Source organism: Alternaria infectoria (assembly GCF_024043175.1).
Source record: "Alternaria infectoria strain BMP 0036 chromosome Unknown scaffold_7, whole genome shotgun sequence".
Classification (NCBI taxonomy): domain Eukaryota; kingdom Fungi; phylum Ascomycota; class Dothideomycetes; order Pleosporales; family Pleosporaceae; genus Alternaria; species Alternaria infectoria.
The window spans coordinates 1,095,598-1,107,314 of record NW_026250696.1 but is presented as its reverse complement, the minus strand read 5'-3'; the positions used below and the strand labels follow the sequence as shown (position 1 = coordinate 1,107,314).

General features: G+C 52.2%; 4 protein-coding genes across 4 annotated transcripts; 1 reads left to right on the top strand and 3 right to left on the bottom strand.

Annotated features, from left to right (window-relative positions):
* Window positions 1-358: 358 nt before the first annotated feature.
* J4E92_005240 (uncharacterized protein) lies at window positions 359-1,653 on the bottom strand (the record flags this gene model as incomplete). Its single annotated transcript, XM_051496623.1, has 5 exons — window positions 359-402; window positions 462-640; window positions 712-1,220; window positions 1,279-1,297; window positions 1,358-1,653. 5 exons carry the CDS (start codon window positions 1,651-1,653, stop codon window positions 359-361), a joined length of 1,047 nt encoding a protein of 348 aa, XP_051353343.1.
* Window positions 1,654-3,678: 2,025 nt separating this feature from the next.
* On the bottom strand, window positions 3,679-6,806 carry J4E92_005239 (uncharacterized protein; the record flags this gene model as incomplete). The annotated part of the gene is made up of 6 exons (XM_051496622.1): window positions 3,679-3,979; window positions 4,031-4,359; window positions 4,411-5,846; window positions 5,910-5,992; window positions 6,073-6,343; window positions 6,395-6,806. 6 exons carry the CDS (start codon window positions 6,804-6,806, stop codon window positions 3,679-3,681), a joined length of 2,832 nt encoding a protein of 943 aa, XP_051353342.1.
* Window positions 6,807-8,455: 1,649 nt separating this feature from the next.
* J4E92_005238 (uncharacterized protein) lies at window positions 8,456-9,241 on the top strand (the record flags this gene model as incomplete). The annotated part of the gene is made up of 1 exon (XM_051496621.1): window positions 8,456-9,241. The coding sequence occupies one exon, from the start codon at window positions 8,456-8,458 to the stop codon at window positions 9,239-9,241; it is 786 nt and encodes a 261-aa protein (XP_051353341.1).
* A 289-nt stretch (window positions 9,242-9,530) lies between these two features.
* On the bottom strand, window positions 9,531-11,032 carry J4E92_005237 (uncharacterized protein; the record flags this gene model as incomplete). Its single annotated transcript, XM_051496620.1, has 4 exons — window positions 9,531-9,557; window positions 9,704-9,973; window positions 10,084-10,905; window positions 10,955-11,032. 4 exons carry the CDS (start codon window positions 11,030-11,032, stop codon window positions 9,531-9,533), a joined length of 1,197 nt encoding a protein of 398 aa, XP_051353340.1.
* Window positions 11,033-11,717: the final 685 nt, after the last annotated feature.

Here is an 11,717-nt window from a genome sequence, read left to right as displayed (position 1 = left end):
GTCTGCACACGAAAAGCCAAGGTCGGGATTTTGGTGTCTTCAGTGCTCGAAGATAAGCTGACAGTGTCACACCAACAATGAAATTTTCTGCTATTTATACCAAAGTGGAAAATGACGGGTGGAGGACACAATAAGTCCTTAGTAATCAGCAGCATCATGGATAGGTTGCATCTCGAAAAGCATGATATTCGCCACGTAACTTGCACGTCAATTCTCTTCTGCGATCTAAAAGATTATACAACGCAATGCCAAACGAGTGCTAAGCTAAAAGCACCACACCAAACAACTCTGACTAACGAAGGTCTTGACAGCCACTGTGCGAAACTAGCCATGATAGCCATATGGCGACAGCCGACGTCTATGCCTTGATGGCCATATCACCGAGCGGCATCTCCTTGAGCCCTGTTTTGTCCATGTTAGCTACATGTCGCACAGTTGTATAGCGAACAAGTGAAACTTACAGCCGTCAACATCCTCGGGAGCTTGCTGCTTCTTCTTGCAAGCATTGTATTGAGCGGGCTGCTGGACGGTAAGACCAGCCTTGGGGCAAGCAGTGTTGAGGTTGCAGTTGTTGTCCATAGCCTTTTGGAGGGAGTCGCCTTCCCAACCGAAGACGTAGTCACCATGCGCGGCAGAGCCACTGAAGAGAGAAGTCAGCTATGTTTTCGTCTACTGACAAGAAGCTTGTATGGAGGGGACTGAAGGACTTACCCAATGTTCATGCTGTACACAAATGGGTCGCTGCCATCGGTTGGCCACAAGCTCTTGTCGGCGAACTTGTTGACATCCCACATGAGCTCGTACATGATCTGAGGGAGCTTGACGGGATGGGTAGAAGGGCAAGCGCCGCCACCATTAGCACCAGCGCCCTGGCCATAAGCGACGTGGGCCTGATGGTCTGGTGAGTCGAGGTTCTTGCCATCCCAGCAGGTGGGGAAGATGATGGTCTGACGGATGAGCTTGCACTTGGGGTCTTTGGGAATGGCGACAGTATCGGAGCCTGAGCAGGGTGCACCGCCAACAAAGGTACTCTCAGAAGGGGAGGTCCAGCAGCGATGGCAGATGTTGGAGAGCTTGACCTTGCTGGGGTCGGTATTGGTGGCTGAACCGGCAAGCATGCGGAAGCCCTTCTTGAAGGCAGTGGTCTTTCCACTGGGGATGTAGTAGACGTCGAGACCGCCGTCATTGATAAGCTTTCCCTGTGGTCCACCGTTTCCGATCTTGGCTGAGGTTTAGTGACTTTCTCGGTTGTGATGCGTTAGCTAAGAGGTTACATACCTGAGGCACGCGAATGTATCTAAAAGGACGTCAGCGCATGTTTTACATACGAAGTATACATAGTGTTGTAGGTACTCACGTTCCGTTCTTTGCCTTGAAGAACATAACAGCGGTCCAGTAATTCGACTTGTCCTGGACGAAGCTGCAGGAAGTGCACTTAGACGTCTGCGCGATATCGTTTGAAGGGTCCATTGTGATATTGAAAGCGTCACCTCCGACGATCTGATGAAGATGTGGCGTGTACTTGACACCCGGGTTGACAAGGGGGTCTGTTCGCTCGACGACAAGCTGTGAGCAAGCAAATCGCAGCATGTTCTGCGCAGTGGCATGGCCTACAAGGGCCGTGGCCGCAGCGAGGATGGTAGCCCACTGCATCGTGACTAGTGGTCGTGATGTAGTCTTTGACTCTCGAGAATGTACTTGATGCTGGAGAAAATGAGTGATGATGAATGTAGAGGCGAAAATGGTGAGACTTCAACCATGTCTCCTAATAACCTCTCTTATAACGGGACCGCCGAAGTATTCGCCTGATTAGTGATGTCCACGAGGACAACTGCCGGACCACGGGGAAATCCTGATCGATCGTTGCTGCAAAATATGGGGTTAATCTAAGGTGGTATAATGATTGGGCTAGAAAGCTTTGCAGCTCAAATTGTTTACCCACTTCGTATGACGACCCAAAGAATGGTGAACTCTGGAATGTGCACTGAAAAGGTCATTGCAGCTTATCACGCCCGCTGTCGAATCAGACTATGGATCTGGTCATCGACGAGCCCGGAGGTGCGGATGCAACCTCTTGGTTTGCCGCCCAAGATATTGTGCCCGTGACATTGGGGTAAAGCGCCCATATGTTGCATACTCCAAGACACTTGGCTTCTACCCGTATGATGTGTCTGCTAGCAGTGTAGTGAGCGCGGAACACGTCTCGCTAACTAGAGGTAGCGAAATCAGGAAGACATGATGCCATCTCCAGGTAAAGTGTGGAGGAGGTTACAGGAATTCTAGGGTCGTGTAGAGCGCGCCTAACTGTGAATATCATCGCTATCAGTTTATACCTGCTATCGGCGTGAGATCGTTCTTCTCGCACTCAACGCCAGAGTCTCAAGCGTTTTAATTCGAGAAGGCTGGGGCGTGGAATGATCATCAGCATCATCGCTCAAATGCCAAAGTCAGCTCGCTAGCCGCTGCTGCCCCAGACCGCCTACATGGCAGGCACGCTTTGCACGCTCCGCAGCTTTAAACCCTCATGAGGGATGGTCGCTAAGTTCGCGGTGAGGCTGACCAAAACAGGAAAGGATTTAGAACCCCACGTTGATGAGGTTGGGTCGTGTGGGAGGCGCTTTTGGGCCTCCAAGGTGTTGCCAGCAGCTTCGGGGGGACATCGATGCCAATGTGGTGAAGAGGCGTGGCGACGGGCTCGAGAGGCTGAGTCTTACCCAGCACGATCTGGTACTCGGGTTGGCTATACTATGTGCCATAAACTCGAAGGATGCGGCAGGCCACTGATTTCGCTGCTAGCACCTCTGTACTGTACAAGATCGTATGGACGGATCACGCATCAATGCGTACGCAATATGTGTTTGAACTGACTTGTTTTTGAGATACAAGGTGTTTCAAACAACCTCGGAACTTTCGTGGTATCGGCCGTCTCGAGTGGCGCGTCATCGCTGGCTTGCGGATGGTTGAGGTCGTCGAAGCAAGGTTTGGCGAATTCTGCGGGGCGCTTTCGCTTGGCGCTTTGCTACGGAGCAGGCACTTACGCTTTCCTCGTCGCGTGGAAAATCATCCGCAGACACCACACTATTCCTCTTCCAACGCTATACTCATCTATCCTTTGTCACACACACATCAAAATATGGAACGGCCACCTTTAGCCGCTCTGCATGTGGCCAAGCCTGGATCTGCAGTCTTCCTTTATGAGGAACTTCATATTGCAAGGTGATACGATTGGTGCCAGCTGACTTGTACCCCTTGCTCTCAATAACCGGCATTCCATTCACCGTTGAGCCACGAGATGCCTCGTTGCGCAAGGCGCATTAAAGTCCGTGTGGGGTATCGCATGGAAAATTGCCGATGGCCGGGGTCGTGCATCTACAGATATTGCGGCTGAAGTGGGAAGTGGCACACTGCATTGTGGGACAGTCGAACATGTGGAAACGAGGCGTGGCTCTGGATCATATTGCTGATGAATAGAAAGAAAAGGTTGGGCTCTGTCTGCTTGCAGACTGAATGCGTGTGTGCCAATTCACACGACACCCCCCATCTAATCGACATTGCTATGACAAGCCTTCTCAACTACGCTACTGTTGCAAGTGGGCCAACGGCTTCTGAACTGAATGGCCCCTTTGAAGTAATAAAATAGGGCAAGGAAGTAGTCTCCTCGGATGGAAGGAAAGAGCATCACCAAGCAATCTTGGCGAGCAAGCCGTTCGGCCAAGTGCGCACACAGTACTTCCTTGACTCATCGAGGACGAGTAAGCCCATACCGAAAGCAGCCGGAAGGAACCAGTGCTCAACCGAGACAGTCCTGGTGTCGATCGTGTCTTGGAGGGCTGGAATGTAACAGAAGATGAAGACCACAACGATGGCGAAGATCATGGCAGGGAAGAGCGACCAGTTTTGAGTAGCCTTGTTGAAGATAGGCGGTTGCTGGAAGATGCTGAGTCTACGGGTGCGAGTAGCAAGTAGGTTGAACAGTTGCCTGTCGTCAATGTCAGCTAGTTACTTAGTACGCTTCCACCTCCATACTCACATGATCACTAGTGTGACGAAGTAGATACTCGAAGCTTCGTTGGCGACTTCGGTAACGAATTCCGGGTCGTATTGAGGATCGTAAACACCAAACTTCAACCACATTGCCGTGAACGGAACTCCTCTGCGCTGCATCCACCAGAAGCTCATGGTGAAGGCGAGAAAGCACTGCAGTAGACCGACAACGAAGTAGGCATGGAAGATGAGCCGAGCGTTGACTAGCCTGTCCTTCTTAGGGTTACGAGGAGGGCGAAGCATCACATCGGCCTCGGGCTTTTCATAAGCAAGCGTGATGGCGGCGGCACAGTCGGTAAGACAGCAGATGATGATCTAGACGAAGTTAGCTGACAAACGCAGTGTATCGAAACCAGATGTACTTACCATAAGGAAGGACGACAGGATCTGCGGAATACCGAATGCGACGTTGGTAACGACAGGCCAAAGCTCACTGAAACTACCGGCGGGAAGCAAGTACACGATCGTCTTCTTCAAGTTATCGTAGACCAGGCGACCGTACTGAACAGCCTCAATGATGGCAGCGAACGAATCGAGGAGAACCATGTCGGCAGCTTCGATGGCAATGTCGGAGCCACTGCCCATAGCGATTCCAATGTCGGCAGCCTTGAGCGATGGCGCATCGTTGACACCATCACCTGTCATACCGACAATGTTGTCGTGGGCCTGGAACTCCTTGACGATACGAAGTTTCTGCTCAGGCGTCGTCCTAGCAAACACAATCTCCTGGTACTGGCAAAGTTGGTCCCATTGGGCCGCGTTCAACGTGATGAGTTCGGGTCCACTCAACACGATTGACTGCTTCGTAGTTCCGATCTTGCCTTCGCGGCCGAGAGCGCTAATATCGTCGACCAAAGCAGAGTTCGAGATGATGCCGCACTCTTCAGCGATCGCCTGGGCCGTCAGCTTGAAGTCGCCAGTAACCATGAAGATACGGATCGAAGCTCCTCGAAGGATGCGAACGACGTCTGGAATCTCATCACGGGGTGGGTCCACGATGCCTACGATGCCGACAAATGTGAGACCTTCCCGGGCCGCAACCAATACTTCCTTCTCAGGGTTGGCGGAGAAAGGTACGATAGTCGGCTTGCGAGCGAGCAGTATGACGCGCTTTCCCTGGCGAGACCAGCTGTCTTTGACGGTGTCGATACGAAGGCGTTGTGCGTCGGTAAGCAGTATCTCCTCACCCTTCTCGTTCAGGATGAGATCGCATCGAGGTAGGAGGATGTCGGGAGCTCCCTTGATCATGAGAGTAGCATTGTTGCTCGTCGGTGTCTGGTTCGCCGGTGTCATCAAGCGAACCATGAACTTGTTCTTGCTGTTGAAGGCAATTTCGAAAACCTTCTTCCAGTCGCGACGCAACTCGGCCACTGAGCCAAGAGACTCGGAAAGTCGAAGTATAGCCTGATCAGTTGCATCGCCGTTGATCTTGCGCTCAGCAATGGGGAGATGCATAGTAGCAGCATCAAATTCACCGGAGTTGCAGAGACCACCGAGCACGCGGACTTGATCCATGATGTTTGTCTTGGCCTTGGAGAGCACGGAGAGATTCTGTTCCGAACGAAAGACTGCCATCATATCACGCGCCGCATCCGTAGTGTACTCTTCGCCTGCTGCATAAATGTCCGTGACGACCATCTTGTTCTTGGTCAATGTTCCGGTCTTGTCGGAACAGATCACCGAAACGGAACCAAGTGTCTCGACAGTCTTGAGGGACTTGCAAAGGATCTTGTTTTTGCGCATGATGTTCGCGACGATGGTCAAGCTCGTGGTAAGTGCGATCGGTAAGCCTTCGGGGATGACTAGAGAAAGAAGGAGACATTAGCATCTGTACATGGAAAAAGACATTGTTGGGTAGTCCATACATGCAACAGCGCACGAGACGCAACTGACGATAAGAAGGGGTACGTCAATCCAAGTAGGATGAGATTTCCTCAGCCATGCAGCCCTGAGATGCGTAAGTACAAATCCCTCAACTCATAGATAGCCAAGCATAGACATGTTGCTCGAGACCAGCCACAAACATACCAAAGAACCACGATGAGAATAACGACGCATGTGATAAAGAGTGAGATGATGAGCACAAAGCGTAGGATCTCCTTCTGAAGAGGAGTCATGCCAGTCTTGGGATCCGAGGTAAGCTTTGCGATACGACCGAAGATAGTGTTGTCGCCAGTTGCAACGCACACGCCGAGACATGCGCCTGAGATGCAATGGGTGCCTTGTAATCCGATGTTGTTGGTCTCGAGATAGTTGTCTTCGGTTGCTTCGATGGTAGCTGCGACGGGCTCAGACTCGCCTGGCATATGTTAGTCCTCGTGCTCAAGTGATGTGTATTGGTTTTACGTACCAGTAAGAATTGCGCGATCGAACATGGAATCGCTCGATATATCGACGAATCGAACATCGGCGGGTAGCTTGTTGCCCTGCTTGATAACGATAATGTCGCCAGGCACTAGGTCCAAGGCCGAGATGCTGACGTGCGATCCGTTGCGCACGACAATGCACTGATCAGGTAGCATGGTTCCAATGGATGCCATCACTCTGCTGGTTGACCAGTCCTGCCATGCATTGAAGGCAGCCTGGATGAGCCAAACAGCGATCAGTACACAAGCAAGCGCCAGGTTTGCGACCGCTGGCGGTTTGCCGAGAGGCTTCCATGCGACGAACACCAGTATGCCAGCGACCACGAGAATGCTACCAAAACCACCAAAGAAATAGCCTATTATCTTCTTGAGTAGCCCTGATGGGGGAGGTGTCATCTTGTTCTGGCCGTGTTCGCTAATGCGACGCTTGGCCTGATCGTCAGAAAGGCCCTGGTCGATGTCGACGGAGAGGCGGCGACACAGCTCATGAACGGCAAGTGTATGCCATTCGAGGTCTGCCAGGTCTGTAGAGGTGAAGTCAGTGGATGTGGCTGTGATTTACGGCCAAGAAACTCACCAACGGCGGCTTTCTCCTTCGCTCTCTTCACCTCATCCTGCTTCTTGTGTTGACCCTCGTCGATCTCGATGGAAAGAGTACGATCTGAATGTTCGTATCAGGAGTCAGTGGATGTCTCACAAGCAAGTCATAGGAGGCAGCTACTCACAGGTGATGGGGAGTGCAGTCTCTGGCTGTACAGTGCGCGCTCCTCCGGCACTGCGAATGGAAAGGCTGCCCACACTTGATCGTCGTGATAGATTGCGCTCATGGCGACGCTCGTGGGTCGCGTATCCATCCTCTTCGTCCGGAAGGCGTAGCTCTCCGAAACGGACGCGAGGAGCGACCTTTTCTTCCTGATCCATGTGCGAACCTGTGGAAAACACAGATCGATACCGCGGGAAGTAGGACCGGGGAGTGTGCAAAAAAGATGCAAATGAGCTGAGAAGAATGAAGAGAGGTAGCACAAGATTGAGTGATGCGTGAAGCGCGACTTATACCCCGAGAAAGGCGAAAGCTATATGCCGTCTTTACGAGCAGCATGCCTTCGAAAGCTCTAGCAGCGCGTCAAACACGTGCTTGGGCGGCCTTGGTAGGATTTCCATACCGTAAAAGCTCCATCGAAATCACAGCTACGTAGAATGACACCAAGAGTGTGGTACCAGGTCCTCCTCGTCTTTGTCATAGTCAACTTGAAGCGATTCGACGCACAAATACCTCATACAATCCAAGATGGGGCCAGGGTCCTGCAACAGGTAAACCGTAAGCGTCGGAGGTATCCCGTCGGACCTTTTCCCATGCGCCCAAGAATTGCCATTGGCGACTGCGTTTGTCTGAGCTGTTGACGGTTAGCCATGAGCGATTTTCGAAGAACTACACAGCCACGCTACGATACGCGAAATCAAGCTTCTGCGAGCTCAGCCTATAGTGATGCGCGATTTTCGACCTCACATCCTACCATGGATCTGGTCATCGCGTGCAAAAGAGATGAACATGGCTTGACTGGCGTTGCAACAATGCCTCGGTGGTCAGCAGCTGCCTGTTGAAGCATCCCGGGTTCATGGGCGATCTCAGACCCTGCCAGCACTTTCATGGTCTACGACGGGATCGCACCGCGTCGCATCAGATGTTACTTGCATGAGCATCTGGTGTGTGCTCTGGCAGATGCTGGTAACAACGTTGGGGAAGAGTGGTCATATGCACGCCATCCACGCGCGTGCCACTGCGAGATTCGGGCCTGTATAGTGGGGTGTGCGTGCAGAACATCAACTGGACCTACGACAGGCGGCGCGTTGAGGTAATGGCCGATAACGAGATGCCCCTCGACAAATGTACAGCATATGAGCTCCGTTGGGGTGGCAAGGTGGTGATGATGGCTGCTCAGCGAAAGGGGCAGCTTCCAAAGTTGTGTCTGTGCGCGATGAAGCCTCCCAAGCCAAGAGATGCCCAGCACACGAAGCTTACCGCGTCGTGTTCCATCCCTTTCGCCATGAACACCCACGATAGTGATGGACTGCCACAGCAGCCTCCAACTACTTCAGCAGAACACACACCAGACACTGGAGAAGCCGACTATGCTATTGCCGCATGGCGCCGATATGCTCACCTATACGCCCCCTTGATCGCTAGCCCTTTCGCTGTTTTCTTGTCACCAGGCATCGCTCAGGCCACTGGCTTTACGACCGGCGGGAACAGTCTGCCACTTGTAGTGTCTTTCGCCATACCGACGTACCTCGTAGCATCCTCCTTCTACCCGTCCAACCGACCCGAACCTACTCCGAAGCAATCCATCCGATTCACACGCAAGAACGACCTCTACCGCGCAGGCGTTATCGCAACCTACGGTCGGCTATTCGGTACACCACCAAACGTCATACAATACCTAGTAGACATACTTTGCAGCTATGGCGCCGACCAATTGATTGGGGAACGTCCTGTGGGTACAAGACAAAGGCGTTCGGAATTCCTGATCGCTCTGACGTGGATACTTGGTAGTTGGTTCGTCCGCTTCTTCGTGTCCTTCGATACACCCATGTTGCAACAAGTCGTTCTTCTTGCCGATCGTACCCTCAGTCTTACGGCATATGTTGCGTTGGTTGACGATGTGGTCGGTGTGTTGACGCGACCGAATCTTCGCACTAAGAAAGGAAAAGCCACCCTCATCGCGACCCAGGCGTTCACGATCTCGGCGTTCGTGTTTCTGTTCATGAGATGGGCAAAGGGGTTAGCTGAAGGGGAAGTCGGTCCCTACCCCGTGTCAGCAACAGAGCTGTAACAATGGCTGTGTCTCTAAGCTTTGTTAGCTTGGGACCTTTAACATAGATGTCATACCCAGAACGCATTGCACGGTGTGCGAGGAGCGCGATCTTGATGAGCACAAACATCACATCTTCTGACACAATCTGTCACGAAAGTAGGTAAGAGGAGTCTACTTCGATACCATTTACAACGTACACAAATATATCTTGCATCTCGCTCATACGCCGCATCTCATCTTCTTCTCGACGTACCACCACTAAGCTACTCATCGCTTAGCCCAATGTATATGAACATCCTCAGGCTTATTAATCTGCAGCGTCAACACCGGCTGACTGTCTTGTAACAAATGGAGCAAGCGCTGTCTCGCCAATTCTGTACTTTCCCCCTCACGGACAACTGGTAGCGCACTACATCTACGAAACAGCGTCGCAATAACCGCTACAAATTCTACCTGCGACATCTTCTGCCCAGGGCATACACGCGGACCGACAGACCACGGCATAAAGGTTCCTTGCGCAGGTGTGATGAGCGTGGGCTCTGGTGTGTCGGGTTGTAGCCAGCGTGCGGGGTTGAAGGACAGGGCATCAGAACCCCATGTTGAGCGTGAAGTATGCAATGCCGTTGTGTTGACGTAGATGGTGGATGGAGCCGCGATCTGGAATGACGTGTCTGCGAAGGCAAGGTTCTGACTCGTGGTTATGGATCGCATGAGGAGAGTTACGGGCGGGTAGAGGCGCAGGGTCTCGAGCTATATTGTGAAATCGTCAGCACCGAGCTAACGGAGTAGAGGCTAGGGAGCTAGCCATCCTTGAAGAATGCCGTTCAAGGATGGCGGTATGTCGATATTGGGGAGCTTACCATAACAGCTAAACAGCGAACAAGTTTCGGGAATGCACTTGCATAGTCTATTGGCGACATGTCAGGTTCTCCAAGCACAGTATCGATCTCGGTCTGGATCCAGGCTTGCCACTCCGGATACACTGCGAGCAGCGCGACGGCGTAGGACATTGTGTTTGCGGTTGTGTCAAAGCCAGCAGCGGTGAAGATGAAGAGGTTTCCTGCGATTTCTTCCTCGGTGAGAAACTTCTTGGTAATCTTGTCCAACGAGTCTGATATTGAAGCGTCTGTGCGGGTTTTCTCCTGGTCCGAAAGGCGGACAAGTTCTTCCATGATGGTGCCTCGGCTGTTGTTTGGACTTTCGGTCGTCTGTGTAGAATGCGGCGGCTTAGAAGCACTATTCTGGCGCTCCTGATTGAGCATATGTTGTGTTAGCCCCGGCAATCGCTTCAGTGCTGTACCTAATCGCTGTGATACCTGCGGCATGAACGGCAAGCCTAGAAAGCTGGCAGGAAGAAATGCAGCGTAGATGAGCTTGTCGGTGACTAAAGAAATAGCATCAACGTATGAGATGTCTGCTGCCGGTTTGGTCGACGGTTGAGACAAAGCGAATGGCTTGTCATGCCCATACGCGATACGACCGAGGACGTTCATTGCAATCGTACGAAGACCAAGAACTATCTGGGCGGGTCCTTTGGCAGCATCAGGTGGGGAGACTGAGGGTAAAAGGTCCGCCATGGACGATGCTTGCTCTACGCTGACTCTCCACACTTCTGGGCTAATGCGTTCGTTCAGAGCCGGGGCGACGATACGGCGCTGGCGGGACCAGGACTCATCTTTAGCCTTAGACCGATGCGTTAGTCACGTTAAACAGCATGAGTAGCCCACTTACAGTTACAATGTTTGGACCCAAGAACCCCATAGTCTCGGTGGTGATGTCTGGATGAACAAAGTCTCTCCTTCTAGACATGATGGTATGGGCCATGGACGGGTCCGCACAAACAAGCCGATTGAGTCCTGTAGTAACAACGACAAAGACGAGTCCCAGCTTCTCATGGACCGCTGCTTTCTCCCGGAATTCCCAGCCCCAGATGCTAAGTTCCACGGTAGCGAAGATAGATTTGGGAAGGACAGAGCGAAGAGCGGGGCGCAGAGGGACGCAGAATATGGACCAGAACGCCTAAGAGTATGATCAGTTTCGAATAGCTACGTCTGAAGAGACAGGCAAGGCTGTGCAGGTTGCTTCAACCACATATTGCGAGAGGAGGAGCGGTAACTTACGCTATCGGGGTCATAAGGGCACAAGATGACGGGTAGTCCAGTCGCGCGAGCTGCTCGATAATTGTTGGTGAAGTGCCATAGCTGGGAAGCAATGAATAGCGACGCTATCGTCACTACCCCAGCAATAAGATATGCCATGAGTTTGAAGATCGAGGCGTTGAGTGCAGTAACTGATGCCGACCGTTGTCCTATTATGTTTGAAACATTTCTAACAATTATATACCTGGGTAGGCCTGATTGTTCCTACCCGTGGACAGATGTCGTACCGGAAGCTTGGTTTCCGGGTCGTACGTTGTACTAGTGCCGGTCTTACTAGGTACTTTGTCTACCCACACCCCCGAGGCCCACCAGGACGAGATGAGATGCCAGCGCAG